The sequence below is a fragment of the Peromyscus eremicus genome, chromosome 20 (assembly GCF_949786415.1).
Source record: "Peromyscus eremicus chromosome 20, PerEre_H2_v1, whole genome shotgun sequence".
Lineage (NCBI taxonomy): Eukaryota > Metazoa > Chordata > Mammalia > Rodentia > Cricetidae > Peromyscus > Peromyscus eremicus.
In genome coordinates this window covers 59758366-59774991 of record NC_081436.1, presented here as the reverse complement: position 1 = coordinate 59774991, position 16626 = coordinate 59758366, and the positions used below count along the sequence as shown (strand labels likewise).

General features: G+C 44.2%; 1 protein-coding gene across 1 annotated transcript; it reads left to right on the top strand.

Annotated features, from left to right (window-relative positions):
- Positions 1-323: 323 nt before the first annotated feature.
- On the top strand, positions 324-7551 carry Dcstamp (dendrocyte expressed seven transmembrane protein). The gene is made up of 3 exons (XM_059247028.1): positions 324-1361; positions 6026-6334; positions 7477-7551. Exons 1-3 carry the CDS (start codon positions 324-326, stop codon positions 7549-7551), a joined length of 1422 nt encoding a protein of 473 aa, XP_059103011.1.
- Positions 7552-16626: the final 9075 nt, after the last annotated feature.

Genomic DNA, 16626 nt, shown 5'->3' with positions numbered 1-16626 from the left:
GCCAAAGGATGCAGAAACACCTCACTCTCTAGCTGTTGTTTTGGTTTTCTTGAGACAGGGTTTCTCTGTGTGGTCCTGGCTCTCCTGGAGCTTGCTCTGTAGCCCAGGCTGGCCTCAAACTCAGAGATCCGCCTACTTCTGCTTCTCGAGTGCTGGGATTAAAGGCGTGTGCCACCACTTCCCTCTTTCTGGTGGGAGTCCACTAGGAAGGAGCAGACAAATGGAGGCTAAAGAAATGACATGTATTTACAGCTAGTCTGCTCTCTGACCTCTAAGCAATTTCTGAACCTGGTTTCTTTTTTATTTCTAGGGACACAGGGAGTATGAGGCTCTGGACCTGGGGCACTAGTATCTTCCTAAGGCTTTGGGGGATATATGTGTTTCCAGGAAGTACTGGCTGGCTGGACTTTATCCAGCATCTGGGAGTTTGCTGCTTTGTGGCTTTCCTCTCAGTGAGCCTCCTGTCAGCAGCCTGCTACTGGGTCCTCCCATCAATCGCCTCAATCGCCGTGCTCTCTACCGTCTGGACGATCCTCTGTGTTTTCCTGTGCTGTTCTAAGCATGCGCGGTGTTTCATTCTTCTGGCCTTTCTGTCCTGCGGCCTCCGTGAAGGCAGAAACGCCTTGATTGCGGCAGGCACGGGGGTAGTGATCTTCGGACACGTGGAAAATACGTTTCATAACTTCAGAGGTCTCCTGGACAGCATGACTTGCAACCTCAGGGCGAAGAGCTTTGCAATACATTTTCCACTTTTAACACGGTATAGTGAAGCCCTTCGGTGGATTTATGGCCTCGCCACTCCGCTGAATCTGTTTGATGACCTCGTTTCTTGGAACCAGACTCTAGTGGTCTCCCTTTTTAGTCCCAGCCGTACCCTGGAGGCTCATATCAATGACACTAAAGGAGAAGTCCTGGGTGCCCTGTCCCATATGGTAGTCACGACAGAGCTTCTGTCTTCCTTGGGCCAGAAGCTTCTTGCCCTCACTGGGCTTCTGCTCATTCTAGTCAGCACTGGCCTCTTCATGAAGCGATTCCTGGGCCCTTGTGGCTGGAAGTACGAGAACGTCTATATCACCAGACAATTTGTTCAGTTTGACGAAAAGGAGAGGAACCAACAGCGGCCCTGTGTCCTCCCTCTGAACAAGAAGGAAAGGAAGAACTACATCATCATCCCGTCTCTGCAGCTGACTCCCAAAGACAGGAAAAAACTGGGGCTGTTTTTCCTTCCCATCCTGACCCATCTCTACATGTGGGTGCTGTTCGCAGCTGTGGATTATCTGCTGTACCGACTCATTTCCTCCGTGAGCAAGCAGTTCCAAAGCTTGCCAGGGCTTGAAGTTCACTTGAAACTGCATGGAGAGGTAGGGGCTCACAGGCACTTCTTGTGGTGTCCTGGGGCTTTTTATTGGTGGGCCTCTGTGTCAATCAGTGCCCTCAGATCACGTGGGTGCCTGGCTCACAGGAGCCCAATAGGTATAGGCTAAATCAGGTCCCGGTGTTAGAATAGAATTCTATGTTATTTTTTCTCCGGCTACTATAGCAAATGATCACAGGCTTGGTATCTTAAAACAGCATACATTTATTCTCTTTTAGTTTGACAGTGAGAAGTCTAAAATCAGTCTTGCTAGGCTGAAGTCCAAGTTCTGTTGGCATAGACATCTTCCTTTCAGAAAGTTGGGAAAATTCACTCTGCCTCATCCAATTTTACTTGGCCAGTGGCATTCCTTGGCCTGTGGCGCCATCACACACATCTCTCTGTGCATGGGAAAAAAAATCGTTATGTCTCTCTCAAACCAGGTACATGGTCACATGATGGTGCCTCCAGACAGTTTCTCCATCTTGAGCCAGCTGACTTAATCTCACTGCTGAAATCTATTTCCCAGACAGAGTATCACAGGCTCCCGGATTATCATCTCAGGCTCCCAGAGTATCACAACTTCTGGAGTATCACGGGCTCCCAGAGCTAGGACGTTTTATCTTTGGGGAACTTACACTCAGCATAGCCTAGAGGGTAGGAACAGATTTGTCTCTGGTTTTAAACTTTAATTTCACTTTGTTTGAGTCTCAAGGGGTATAAATGAACTTAAGAGGGAGGTTTGAGGCTCGACTTCTCCCACTGCAAAGACTTGAGCAGACAGACTTCAAACTCTTTTGATGGAGATCTTTCTCATGTAACCTGAGTCTTTGTCAACAGAAAAGGGCTTCTACCTCAGGAGTGGGATGTTGGGGAACCCAAAAACTGGCTCAAAATGCTGCCCATGTACACCTAACTTTTATTTTTAACATAAGTTCCGTCAGTGACTCTGTGTGTGTCTGCACGTGTGAATGTGTATGTGTGTGTGTGTGTGTGTGTGTGTGTGTGTGTGTGTCTAGAATTTCTATGGGTAGACACACAGTTTCAGGTCTCTTTTAATAGTGTTTCATTTTGAATGGGAGAGCATTTCTGCAAACACTCCTTGTGATCTTAGAGTAGGTGAGCTACAGCCCACACACTAGGAAAGTCGGGCGTAGGGTCTAAAGAGCAAGACCTTCTAAACCTGGGGTGAAGAGCAGTGTCATGGCGGAATTGAAGAGACAAGGAACTGCATCCTCCTTTCCAGAATCCACTTTATTTAGATTAAAGTGGGTTTTTTTTTCCCAGCCCCATCTCAGGTAACTCCAGTGTGCAGCCAAGACTGAGATCCCCTTTCTAATTCCACCGCTTGAGGAACAAAGCCAGAGCCCCAAACTTGATACCTACCAGAAGCTTCTGCAAGAAACTGTCTTTCCTTCCTTCCTTCCTTCCTTCCTTCCTTCCTTCCTTCCTTCCTTCCTTCCTTCCTTCTTTCCTTCCTTCCTTCTTTCCCTCCTTTCTTTCTTTCTTCCTCTCTCTCTCTCTCTCTCTCTCTCTCTCTCTCTCTCTCTCTCTCTCTTTTTCTTTCTTTCTTTTTCTGACAGGGTTTTTCTGTGTAACAGCCCTGGTTGTCCCAGAACTCACTCTGTAGACCAGGCTGGCTTCAAACTCACAGAGATCTGGGATTAAAGATGTGCGCCACCACGTCCTGGCTTCTGTGAGAGTCTTTTTTGGACCTGGTGCCCCTGTTTCGTGGGGGGTCTGGCTTTTCCTGAATTCCTCTCTCTTCTCTTGGCAGCCATGAGCCAGTAGAGAAGACTAGGGTTACATCATTTCTTTTCTTTTTTCTTTCCCATTTTTTTCCCTATGGATATGTGTGATTATGCTAACATTTCAGAGGATCTGGAAAATGGCAGACACTTGCCTGTTTTCTAACATTTGAAATTATGGAGTTGAACCAGGTGTAGTGTATGAGAGAGAGAAAGAGAGAGAGAGAGAGAGAGAGAGAGAGAGAGAGAGAGAGAGAGAGAGAGAGAGAGAGGTTGGGATGCATGCCGGGGTTAAGTATACTGTGCAGGCCAGTGTAAACACTGTCTCCACATGTCTGATTTGTCCCCTCTTTGTCAAGATGCTGGGAGAAGGGCCACCCTGAACCCTCTTCTCCCTTCCTCTGCTTCTGGGTGCCTCACATCCCCCTGGCCCAGCCACGCACCTCTTCCCTCTCTGCTGGTTCAGTGCACACAGTCTCAGGGCTCTCGCCCTGCACATCCTGAGCTGCTTCTTAGAGTTGATTACTCTGAGCTCTCTGCTGCCCCTGAAGAATTCACTCAATTATAAGGTTCTCTGCTGCTCTAGATATTTGGAACAGGCCGATAATGGAAGACGCGCTTCAGATGAAACCAAATAAGAAGCCTAGAAGCCAAAGGCCTCTCCACCTCACTCTCCCCTATAGCATCCACCCCCCGCCCCCGTCCTCTGCTGCTTCTCTTGGGTATTTCTTTCTCAGTCAATACCCAACATCCATGCCTGTTCTGCGAATTCTCACTGGTTTAGACTGGAGTGTGTGTGTGTGTGTGTGTGTGTGTGTGTGTGTGTGTGTGTGTGTTTGGACCCTGTCAAGTACCAGGGACATAATGTCTAGACCATGATAGTTCTACTGCAGAGCTCCTATGCCAGTGGAAGAGGCTGTTGTGTACACACATAACAGCAGCTGAGTGGTGGGTGCTGGGTCAGATATGAGTGCAAGGTTTCGGTGACATCTCCTGAGTTTTCTTCTGCTATACCTGGGAGACTGTGCCAAGAGCTAGCCTCCCTTCGAGTGACTGGCAATGCCCTGCCCTTATCCCAGGATGCCCTTGAAGGCTCCTCACCTGCTCTGTTGCTGCGGATTTGTGAAAGAGAAATCAGACAGGAAGAGAAACATTGGTACAAGGTTTTGCCAGTTTTTCTCTTCCACTATCATACAATTTTAGACAAATGTTTTAAATAAAGAATGTGGGAAATGATCCGACGAGCTTGGATGGATGGGCAGTATAAGTAATAATAGCCCGAGTTCCTATTTAGTGAACACATCCCGTGGGCCAGGTTCTGGACTCCATTAACTTTCCAGGACAATCCAATAGCAGGGCTTGACTTTCATCCATCACACAGCAACACCATCTCAGCAAATTGTTTACTTAAGGGAAGTAAACACATTTTAAATCATCAGGGTCTCATCTCGGATATTGCTTGGCATTCTGAAAGAGCGAATGTGTCTTCCACACTGCCCTGAACCAAGCCCATACACAAATGTTGACTCAATCTTTCTGAAGCTCCGACTCCCAATTGCAAATCCCCAGCTTGATTTCTAGACTAAACAGCTCCTGCCCAGACCGATCCCCCGCTGCTTTCTTATTGCCGGTTGCTCAGCACTGACTCAATCGATGTGTTTGTTTCTCCCAACGTATTAAAAAGAGTGCATGCTGCTGCTCCAGGGACCGCAATCTCCATTTCATTGTAGACTGGCTGGCTTTTTAATAAAGGCAGAAGAGAGGCTCCCCAAATGTTTCTCACCGCTTAGGCACAAATGTGACTTGGCATTTATACAGAGGGCCCAGCTTTGGTGGTAGGTCTAAGATGTAAGATGTTCTCTGGGTGTGGTTGTTTTTTATTTTATTTTATTTTTATTTTTTTTATGAAAGGTCATTTACTTCTGCTTGGCCCCAGGGCTCTGTGGCACAAGGGTGATAATAACTTACTAAGTATTCCAGTCTGTAAGGTTAATGCCTCATCCCCAAGGTGTTTAATTTATACTGGGAGTAGTTTATTCATGGGCAGGATCTGGTCCATTAATTCCTGCTCTACCAAATTAGAAAACAAATCCACCGAGAGATTAAATGACTTTCTCAGGTCAGAGGAGAAAAGAGCTGAATCAGCATGCACTCTCCACTCGGGTGGCTAGCTGGGTGGCTCAATGTCACCCTCTGTCTTCTGTGTCATCAGCTGAACAATTGGCATGTTTTCTATCCTTCAAGCCCCTTCTGAACACCCAGAGACACCAGAAAATGCCCTGTTTTAAAAATCTCCTCCAACAAGACTTTTGGTCTCCCTCAGTGATGTGGGTTAACATGTTACCCTAAAGAGGGACATCAGAGTCTAAAGAAGAATAAGTCCCTGAACTCCAAAAGATTGATTGACACTCTGACTCAATGAACATCTTTTAACTTTGTGGTCTGAGGAAGGGTAATTTGTCCTTACCTGGAGGCTACGCCTGGGGCTTGAATGGCTGGATAACCAACCAGTCCTCTCTTCCACTTGAGCTGACTCCTCATCTTTCATCACCTCGGTGTGCCCTAAGTAAAGGACCAAGTATTCCATTAAAAAATGGGTGTGTGGTTATGTTTGTTAAAGATAGTTCTCTGCCTTCCAAGAACCTGACATTTCCATGGCCGTGTGGCTCACCAGAAGCGACAGAGCAGACACTCTGTTTCAGATTCACTCCACAAATCCACTTTGGAAAATACTGTCACCTTTATAGATAAAAGTCATCCTTTCTCCTCTACTCTAGTCATGACACATCCAAGAAGATTTGACAGACAGCCGCTTTAGACAAAGCTCCCTGAATATTTGCAGAAAAATAGTGTGCTGCATGGAAGTAGAAAGACAGAGACAGAAGACGGCATATCTACTGATTATTTTACTCTTTCCTTTTAGAGGCAAGGAACTCAAGACATCATCCATGACTCTTCCTTTAATATATCTATGTTTGAAGCCAGCTGCCTCCCTAAACCACGGCTCAGCGTGTCTGAGACTTGGGTTCCTCTCAGCATTATTCTTGTAACACTAATAGTCCTAGGACTGTTGTCTTCCATGCTGATGCAGCTTAAAATTCTGGTGTCAGGATCCTTCTACCCTGGAGTGGAGAGGGAGCGAATCCAATACCTCCATGCAAAGCTCCTTAAGAGAAGATCAAAGCAGCCACTGGGAGAAGCTGAAAGGAAACTGAGTCTGTACTTTAAGAAGGTAAGGTCAAGGGGAGGTATGCCTCTAATTAAGCTAATGCTGTGTCTGAAAGGCAAATGATAGTGGATTTCAAAGCATTCTACAACTTCACGTCAGGAGGCCAACTACAATATGATTGGGGGAACCTATTGAATCAAGTATTTTGTAGTTGACTATTGGGAAGATCTTTTGTATTGGCTACTGTGGAACAATGGCTAATTTTTACCTTTTTACACCAAAGATAAAGTAAAAACATGGAAGAAAATAGTTGCCACTTAGTAAACTTTAAAGACTTTGCTCATTCTCTACTAAGTCTATCTGTCTATCTATCTATCTATCTATCTATCTATCTATCTATCTATCTATCTATCATCTCTGTGTCTATATGCCTCCTCTACACGTTACTGATTTTATCTATCTATCTATCTATCTATCTATCTATCTATCTATCTATCTATTCATCCATCCATCTATTATCTATCATCTATCTAGCTATCTGCCTATCATCTATCTATCTATCCATCCATCCATCCATCCATCCATCTATCTATCTATCATCGCTGTATCCATATGCCTCCTCTACACATTACTGATTTTATTTGGCTTATTTATTAGTGGGAGAAAAGTAAGAAACTGCAACTGGTTGAAAGAAGAGTTCAAAGAACTCTCATATCAGGTCATCAGGACAACAAAGTAAAGTTGCTTTACAAATGTCAAACTAAGCCAGGCAGCTGTGGTGCATGCCTTTAATTCTAGCACTCAAGAGGCAGAGGCACGCAATTCTCTGAGTTCGAGGCCAGCCTGGTCTACAGAGTGAGTTCCAGGACAGCCAAGGCTACCTAGAGGAACCCTGTCTTGAAGACCAAAACCAAAACCAAACAAACAAACAAAGCCAAACTAGATCGTTCCTCAAGGGTGGATGGGAGGAATCTCTTGTCTCTAGAGAGAAATTCATTTCATCTCAAGCACGAGATCACTTGCATGGCTGCTATCAGACACCTACACACACACACACACACACACACACACACACACACACACACACACACTGCTAGAAAATAGGTACAGCCAATGAAAGACCCAGAAAGATATTTTCTATGTTTTTCAAAGTTTCTAGCAGAGGCATCTGAAGTGATTCCAGTGTCTATTCATCCATTTTTCAGATTCATTTCTGGCTTCCCATCTTGACAATGATTAGGAAGAAACATATGAACCCTTCAGATGAAGATGACCCATGAGAAACATGGAGTCCCTCTTCCTGGATCAGCTGCTGCTGGTCACTGTCTGCTCAACAATAGAGGACTATATGAGATGTTGGAGTTTACGGGGTCCCTTTCCTCTCTGGTTATTTTTTAAGCTACTTGTCCATCATAATGCCAAGTGGCTCCCAGATCAATGGTTTTCCAGTTTTTCTTCCAAACTAAACCCAGTATCTAGACTGTACCTCAGCTAAAGCGACTGTGACAGCTGAAATGGAAGTGTCCTCCAGAGGTTCGGGTGTTTGAAGACTTAGTCCTCAATTGACGGTGCTATTTAGGGGAGGCTTAAGAGATATGGCCTGGGGGATAAAGTGTGTCACTGGAGGAGAGCGTTGCAGTTTTATAAGCTATGCACCAATTCTCGTTCACTCTGCCTCCTGCTTGTGGCTGGAGATGTGAGCTCTCAGCTGGTCCTGCCTTTGTGTGTGCCCATCACCACAATTCCCCACTGTGATGGTGATGGAGTTGTATCTCTCTGGAACTTTAAGTCCAAATAAACCCTTCCTCCTGCAAATTGCCTTGATTTATCACTGCCTTAGGCAAGTAATCAGTAATACAGAGGCGTCTTGCTGAGGAGTCCCAGCACAGAGCACTACTCAGAGAAAAAAATTCAAAAAACAATTATGAAGTCTCAACCTTGGTCTCACCAGCAGATGCTAAGAACTCATGTATACAAAGCCAGCATGTATCTATTGATCTCCTAGTCTTTCTGCCCTCTCAATGTCTTCCATATGCTGTCTCTAACAATGCCACCCCACAGCTGCCTCTTCCCCAACCCGTTCCCCTTCGTCAGAGACACTTTCTGAAGCCTGTTTACAGGAACACCCAATCCCTTCCCATCACCTCCTCTTCTCTCACACCCTCTATGTCTGCTTTGTTGATTCTTTTCGTATCTCCTCCATACAAAGTTTGGGGACGGGATGGTGCATTGCACAGCCTCCTAGGACACGCTTATTAAAGTGTACATCTTGGATCTCGTCTCACCTTTTCTATCACAAAATATCTAGGAGAGGGGAACTCTCCTTGAATACTGATCCTGTTATCTCTAAGCACCAGAATAGGGAAACCATTTCTTTCTTCTTTTTTTTTTAATTTGTATCTTTTCATTTTGAAAATTTGCAGGCTTATAAAAAGTTGAGGAAACAGTATAAAGTTGTACCTGCCCTTCACCATTGTCTTCGAACATTAACATCTTACATAACCGTCTCAAAATCAGAAAAATGACTGAGAGATACAGAATCCGAGCTCTTATTGCAGTTTTACCAACTGAAGGACTGGCACCCCCTTCTGGACCCTTGATTCATGCCAGGATCTCACATCACCAGTAATGGTGCGATTTCTCTAGTTGCTCCAACCAGGGACAAACCCTTAGCATCTCCTTTGTCCCAGGACCTTGACACCTTTGGAGAATCATGGTCTGTTACTCTATCTCCTTCCAGCTGGATTTGCAAAGGTTCCCTCCTAGTTAAACCAAGGTGATGCCTTTTAGTTGAGAATTCTACAAATGTGAGTCTGTGTTTTCTTCCCTGCATCGCAGCAGGAGGCCCACGCGGCTGACATGCTGCTTTTGATCACAGGACCAAGGTGACATCTGGTGAATTCTCCCATTGTAATTATTGTTTTCCTTTCTAATTAATAAGCACCTGTGGGGAGATACTTTGAGACTACACATGCATCCTGTCTAACATGTGTTTACTCTCTAATTTTAGCATCCGTGGATGCAAAAATTATTACCATGGTGACTAAGTAGGTATTTTCTAGTTTAATCATTTCTTATATGTCTCTTATTTATAATGCTGCCATAAGGCATAATCATTCCCTCTAAGGAACATTTTTGTAAAAGAGCAAACATTTTACATACACTGTCCGTTTTATGCTTGGAGCTGTGTGAGGTAGGTGTTGTACGGACAACAAGATTGCAGTGGGTGAGGAAAGCATCCCAGAAAATAAACGAGCTAGAAAGGATGGGCTCTCTTCTGCTTCCCAGAGGCTTTGGATCAGAATGTCTGCACATGCCCACTCTTTCTCACATACGCCCGCCCGTCTCTCCCAACTCATACCTACTAGGGAAGGCTGGGGGGCTAGCTCAGCATTTCAAGAGCAAAATGACTTGGACCACCACATGATCCGAGGACTACATGAGACTCCAGGAGTTGGAACCTAAGGGACAGCCAGTCAACACTTGTTGGCACTTTGGAAGGTGATGAAAGGGTCTGATTAGGACTTCTTCCAAGCAGCTTATGACCTTAGTCTCAGGTCCCCTGTCCACCTGCAGGCTTTTCTGACTAGACCACTTTCTGCTCTGTCTAGGCATAGCATCGTATACCTGCCAACCTTTCAACAACTCTGCAAAGCAGGTATGTTATAGAAATGGGCGCGAAAGATGAGCCTTCTCAGCCAGGCAGTGGTGGCGCACGCCTTTAATCCCAGCACTCGGGAGGCAGAGACAGGCGGATCTCTGTGAGTTTGAGGCCAGCCTGGTCTCCAAAGTGAGTTCCAGGAAAGGCGCAAAGCTACACAGAGAAATCCTGTCTCGAAAAACAAACAAACAAACAAAAAAAAAGATGAGCCTTCTCTGTCGAGTCCCTAGGTTGCTTGTTTCTTCCTCACAAGCTGAGAGCTCATATGTCAAAAGCCTGGCCTTCAGTGCTAACGTTCTCCATGTTCGAGCAGCTGTTTACCGTCTAGAGGCTATCTGCTTTGCACATCTGTGGAGACCTCTCTCACTGTCCAGCAGTCAGATAGGGCCCTGTGGTCCTCAGACAGCAAGCCCTACAAGCCCACTCAATGTTACTCTCTGCCATGCTACTGAGCAACATCACCTATTCATGGAACTGGCTCCCACTGTCCCCGGAGTGTCCTAAAACTTTCTTCTGCTTTGAGGCTCCCTCACTGCTCTGGCTGGTCTTGTGCTACGACCGACACTTGAATAAAGCTCTCTACATTAGCGCCTCTTCTGATCTTACCTCTCCCCCCATTGAAGATTTGGCCCCCAGATGTCTACAAATCTCTGTTTTTCTTTATTCTTTATTTCTATTTATTTATTGTTTTAAAGACAGCAAGCTTTAGTCCCATAAACATGACCTTGGTCTGACTTAGCCATAGTAGGTGTGTAGTGGCATTGGTTTTTAAATTTTTCATTTTCCTGATGACTGAAGATGTTGCATATCTTTTCAGGGGCTTATTTACTGTCTGTAGAACTTCACAGAAGCCTGTTAAAATGTTTTGCTTTGGTCTTTTTTGTTTGTTTGTTTTCGTTGTTTTTGAGACAAGGTGTCTCCATGTAGCCCTGGATGTCCTAGAACTCTCTATATTGATCAGGCTGGTCTCAAATTCACAGAGATTCACCTGCCTTTGCCTCCTGAGTGCTGGGATTAAAGGTGTGTGCCACATGCCTGGTTAAAGACTTAGTCTTACTACGCAGCCCTAGCTGACTTGGGACATGCTCTGTAGACCAGGCTGGCCTCAAACTCACAGAGATCTGCTTGCATGTGTGTCCAGAACGATGAGTTTAAAGGCATAAACCATCAGGCCTATCTCTGTTTTTATACATTTGAAAATGAGGTATCATAATACTGTCGGTGTTTGATAGGATTGGAAGGCAGAGACTTTGGAGTACACTGATTGGCACTGATTTTTTTAAGAAGAGCTCACGTTGACTGGCCAGCAGTCCCCAGGCTGGCAACAAGTTATAACTCCTATGATGTGTGGAGCTCTAAAACATGTAATATATTTTCAGTTCATCCTCAGAGGCCCTGACTTTGCTGCTAGTGCAGGAACTCCCACATCGGCATGTTTGAAGCTACTTAGTGATTCTTGAAGGTAGCTGGAATTCGGAACCACACTCCACAGAATCTTACAGAATTAGAGATCTTTAAGGGACCGATGTTAGAGATGTGTCTGATTCAGCATTTCTCAAATCAGGTTTCTCACACACCTCTTGCCCCACAGTCACTTCATGAAAAGAGGGCTATTGGGGAATATTGTGTAATAAATTCATAGATGAATCACAAAGTGTATTGGCATAGTCAAAAAAACTCTGAGAAACTCCACAGTAAAGAAATCCCTGTTAACCCGGGTCACCCAGGATTTTCCCTATACTGTTAGACCACAGAACAATCGCATCTGTAGCTATCATAAATAGAAATCAGTCCTATAGGCCCTGTTCTAGCAAAGGTACACATAAGTGATAGGAACGACAACCAAAAGAGGACTTGGGGAGGCAAAGATGTAGTTTTGATTTGTTTAAACACGGATGATTTTATGTGTCCCTGTGTTTTCATGTGCCTGTGTAGAGTGGCTTTTGTACAAAAGGGATTGAACCCTGGATCTCATACATGGTAGACAAGTGCTCTCCCGATGAGTCATATCCCTAGACCTGCTGCATTTTCTTTTTTTGTTTTGGGTTTTTGTTTTTTGTTTTTTTTGGTTTTGTTTTTTCAAGACAAGGTTTCTCTGTGCAGTTTTTGTGCCTGCCCTGGATCTCGCTCTGTAGACCAGGCTGGCCTCGAACTCACAGAGATCTGCCTGGCTCTGCCTCCCAAGTGCTGGGATTAAAGGCGTGTGCCACCACTGCCTGGCCCTGCCGCATTTTCTAAACAAGTGTATATGTTAATAAATTTATATAATGAATTATTTTATGCATGTACTTTTTAGTTTATTCTCTCTATACAATAGAGATCACGCTCACATTGACCCAGACAAACGATCAAATGGTCAGTTTCTAGAGAGACCTGGTTGCTTTTAAACATCTAATTTCTGGTAATTAGAGTCCACCTGCTTCCCACCTTCAGCATTCTTTCAATCTAATGGGGAATTGCACATATACTCAGCCCAAAATAAAAGTGTGTAGTAGATTTCAATAAGTGCCATGTGCACAGGGAACACAATGTTAGACTATTATGGCTGGCACTCTGCCTCCCTTACCACAAAGTCCAGTTCAGCCTATTCTATGTGGAGAGGGCGTCACAAGTAAAGGTGTCTTGATTTCACGGAAATCAAATCCAGTCTCCCTCTCTTGTCTCTGGCAACAAATCATAGGACATGCAATTTGTGACTTTACTCTGTTGGGCACATTTATCCTGTGATGAAAGGGGGCTCTCCCTGGGAAGGACAGATGACAAGGAGATACAGTTGTAGCTGAAGTTTTCCTGGTCCTGCCTGGACAAATCTTTCCCATTTGCGTCCCCCAAGTAAACACACAGAGACTTATATTATTTATAAACTGTATGACCATGGCAGACTGCTTGCTATCTGTTTTTATATCTTTAATCAACTCATTTCTATAAATCTATACCTTGCCACATGGCTTGTGGCTTACCGGTATCTTACATCATGCTTCTCCTAGTGGCGGCTGGCAGCCTCTCTCTGGCTCAGCCTTCCACCTCCCAGAATTCTCCTCTCTCCTTGTCCCGCCTACACTATCCTTCCTGCCTGGCTACTGGCCAATCAGCATTTTATTTATCAATCAATCATAGCAACATATATTTACAGCATACAGGACATCCCACAGCATATAGTCACAAGGAGCAGTTCTGACTTTGGAAACAGGGTTTAGACTGCTCATTGCAGTCAGTCTAAGTTGGACATCAGATGCTTATTTAATTGTAGCAAATCCACTTTAGGCTGAGAATGGTGAGTTGTTCTTTGGGGCATCTATTGTGAAATGTGCTCTGTTGATCTCATAGAGGCAGAAAGACCCTGGGCTACAGTGATTCCACACAGCTACCTTTCTTTGCTCCTAGTTCTGATGGCTTAGGAAGTCAACTGTATTTACAGACTAAGTCATCATTTCTCATCTTGAACCCCAGTTTGGCGACAGTGCTTTATTGGAGTCTTTCCTTTGTCCTCACTGTCTCCATATTTGCTATCATTCGAGGACCAGTTGTAGTGATTTTAAGCGCCTCATAATCTTCGTGATTCTTCCTGGGATGTTAGACATCTTTCCTTTCTCAGATTCTGTGCCTGTTGCGCTCCCCATTAGGACCTAATCAGCCACAATTACAGTGTGGGGTGTAGTAAAGCTGTCAGAGAGTTTTGGTCTTAATTTATCTATGACAAAGAAACACACACATCTCATTCTTAGTAAGAGCTCACTGTCTCACCCGAAGTTAACACTAGTGATTTCCAACATGTAGCAAATACAACTGAGGTCATTTATTCAAATTAAAGATGACAGAGGAGTTGGCCGGTAAAATGAAAGGTGGTTGAATGTAGTTACATATACATGTTTGCAAATCTGTTTTATTAGCTTAAATGCCCTGATACTGCAGAGGTAAGATTCAAATCAGAAGATAGACCAAGTAAGCTTCCAAATGATCAGGGTTCAAATCTCCTCTTGGTTTTAATCTAGAGTGGTTTTAGTGACATTTTCAAAAGCTAGACATGAAGGAAAGATGATAACACAATATGGGAGACAATTGCCTTCTATTATCTAAATTCTGAATGTCTGTGAACCTCATTTTATACTCAAAGAAATCAGGTTAAGTTTGTCAGTGGACCAATTTGTACAAATGCAAACAAGTTACAAATGAATGACAGAAATAAATTACAACTAGCCATGGTCACTGCAAATAAAACAGAATGTCCCCCATGTTTACGGATGATCAGAAAATACACAAGGTGGTATGTGCTGCCCAACACCTTCCTCCAGCCTCATTTAGCAAAGACTAGGAACGATGCTTCTATGATCATGACATGGCTCTCTGGGAAGAGGGTAGAATCAGACACAAGGGAGGGCTCTATAGGACGGAGAGAAGGATGTGGCCTTTGCTGACCTACTCTTCCAGAGTCCTGGACCTCAGTGTTGGCTCAATGTCAAAATCACCTGCACAGGGCTGATGAAATGGATCAGGAGGTGAGAGCCCTTGCCATGTAAGCCTGATAACCTGAGTCTGATCTCCTAAACCCAGAAAAAGCCAGATGTGGTGGCTTGCACTTGCAACCCCCCACACTCCTAAGGCCATAGGGAAGGCAGAGACAGAGTCACTGAAGATTGCAGGCCAACTAGCGTGGAGCGGTTGGGACTACTGACACAGGGGAGCTCTTACCTCAACTGGGTGTGAGGAGAGAACCTGCTCCTAAAATCTGTCCTCTGACACCCACACATGCACACACACACACACACACACACACACACAGGGAAAAAAAAAAGATCAACTGCATAGGCAAAAAAGAGAAAATTGTAGCTCTCCAAACCCACATTCAGGTGTACTGACTGAGGTGTTTTCGAAGGCCTGGAAATCTATGTTGTAAAGAACTCCAGTGACTGAGGTGGTTACGCAAGCGCAGTACACATTTATCTGGAGAATTTTCATAAGCCTTGGAGAAGAGGGTTGTTGATTAAATAAAAGCACATCTACATGCTGTCTGTGTAATTAATTGTGTAGTTGGTTATACACACAGGACTTCTACCTACTGTTGAAGAGACATTGAGTTTCTTCAATAACACAAGATGCTAATTGCCTGCCAGCCAATGTCCTGTTCCTCTTCTGCAGTCCAATCATCCACTCGTACGAATGTGTGAGGATGCTATGCACAAGACGACTTTGTCTATTGTTAGCTATTTATTAAACATGACTTGTTACTAAATATATTTTTAATTAATATTTTTAATTAAATGATGAGATTTAATTAAATTTTTAGTTAAATTTAGAGGATGCTAGGTCACATCGTTTTTTAAAGTGAAAGACAATCTTGACAAACCACACAATATAGTAGACTGAACAGATTTTTTGACTGAGGACGGCTGGATCTAAGTCCTTGTGCTAAGGATTGGTGATGCAAACGTAAGCAGCTTAGTGCTTGTCTTTCTGAGCTTGTTTTCATATGTACAAGCTAAGACCCAGAGCATCCATCTCATAGACACGCAGTGAGACGACATGTACAAAACCCAGTGAACACTTCCCATCCACATTAAATAAACAGATGTAGGTCCTTCCTGTTTTCTTTCTTCTTTCTCAATGTTGTCAGTCCAAACTCTGTTCTGTCAAAGTTCAGACAATAAACTACACGGAGTAAAAACAGCAAAGAACGAACGACTTTCAACCAGGCTTGATCTATAGCTGAGATCTGGAACAGGCCAGGTGGGAAAGAGGGGAGGCTTTGCCTTCATGTGGTCCCTGGTGCAAGGACTTAACTTTTTCATCACAGCAAGAAGACAATACCCGCCTGAGCTTGTCTGTGTTCCAGCCAAACTCTGTTGCAAGAACAAGCACCAAGCTGTACTGAGCCTGCGTGACTGAGCGAACAGAACACCTGATAATATGGAAAGTCATTTGGGAAATCCAGGAGTTGACACAGGACCTGATGCACGGAGAGTCTGCAAGTCAGAAACACACAGAGAGGTGCTCAGACCCTCCCTACACCCCATTTCAATCACCAGCTAGCTTCACGACTTAGAGGTCAGCTTTTGAAAGAGTTGAGCTCAGGAACCTCCAAGGAAGCAGCTCTCTCTGAAGCCTAGGATTCTGGGGAGACAGCAGTCCCCTGGAGAGGAGCACGGATGTTGGCCAAGCTCTTGGCATTTGATTGGTTTGCTCTTTCATGATTGGTCAATGAATCGTAAAGAACAGCAGAAGCTCTCAGCTCATGGGTGTGATTTATTTGCGGAAAAGGGGAAAAGATAACAGTAGGTCAAAAGAAATGTTCTTTTTTCTCCATAGACACAGAGGCAGTCAGCACTGTTATTCAATTCTAAATGTCATATGTAATTTCATACAGTTTAAAGTCGGACTGCGATGTCAGCGGCGGACGACCTGAAAATTGAAAGTCTTGATTTTCCACAGCAAGCAGTGCACTTGTTGTAAACGTGATATGTTAATAAGAGGAGAAAAGAATCCATCAAAATTGTTTTAAAAAGGAAAGCATGTAAAAAAGAGCTTGTAGTGAAACAGTAAGTGCCCTGTGTTTTACAAGTGGACATGTTAATACAGTGAAGAAAATAAATATATTCTTTACAAACACTTGATGCAATGAAGAAAAAATGCTGAACTCAAAATTTAGAGGATGAGTTTATTCTTCAGGTACTGTTGTGAGGCGGCATAACCAAGTATA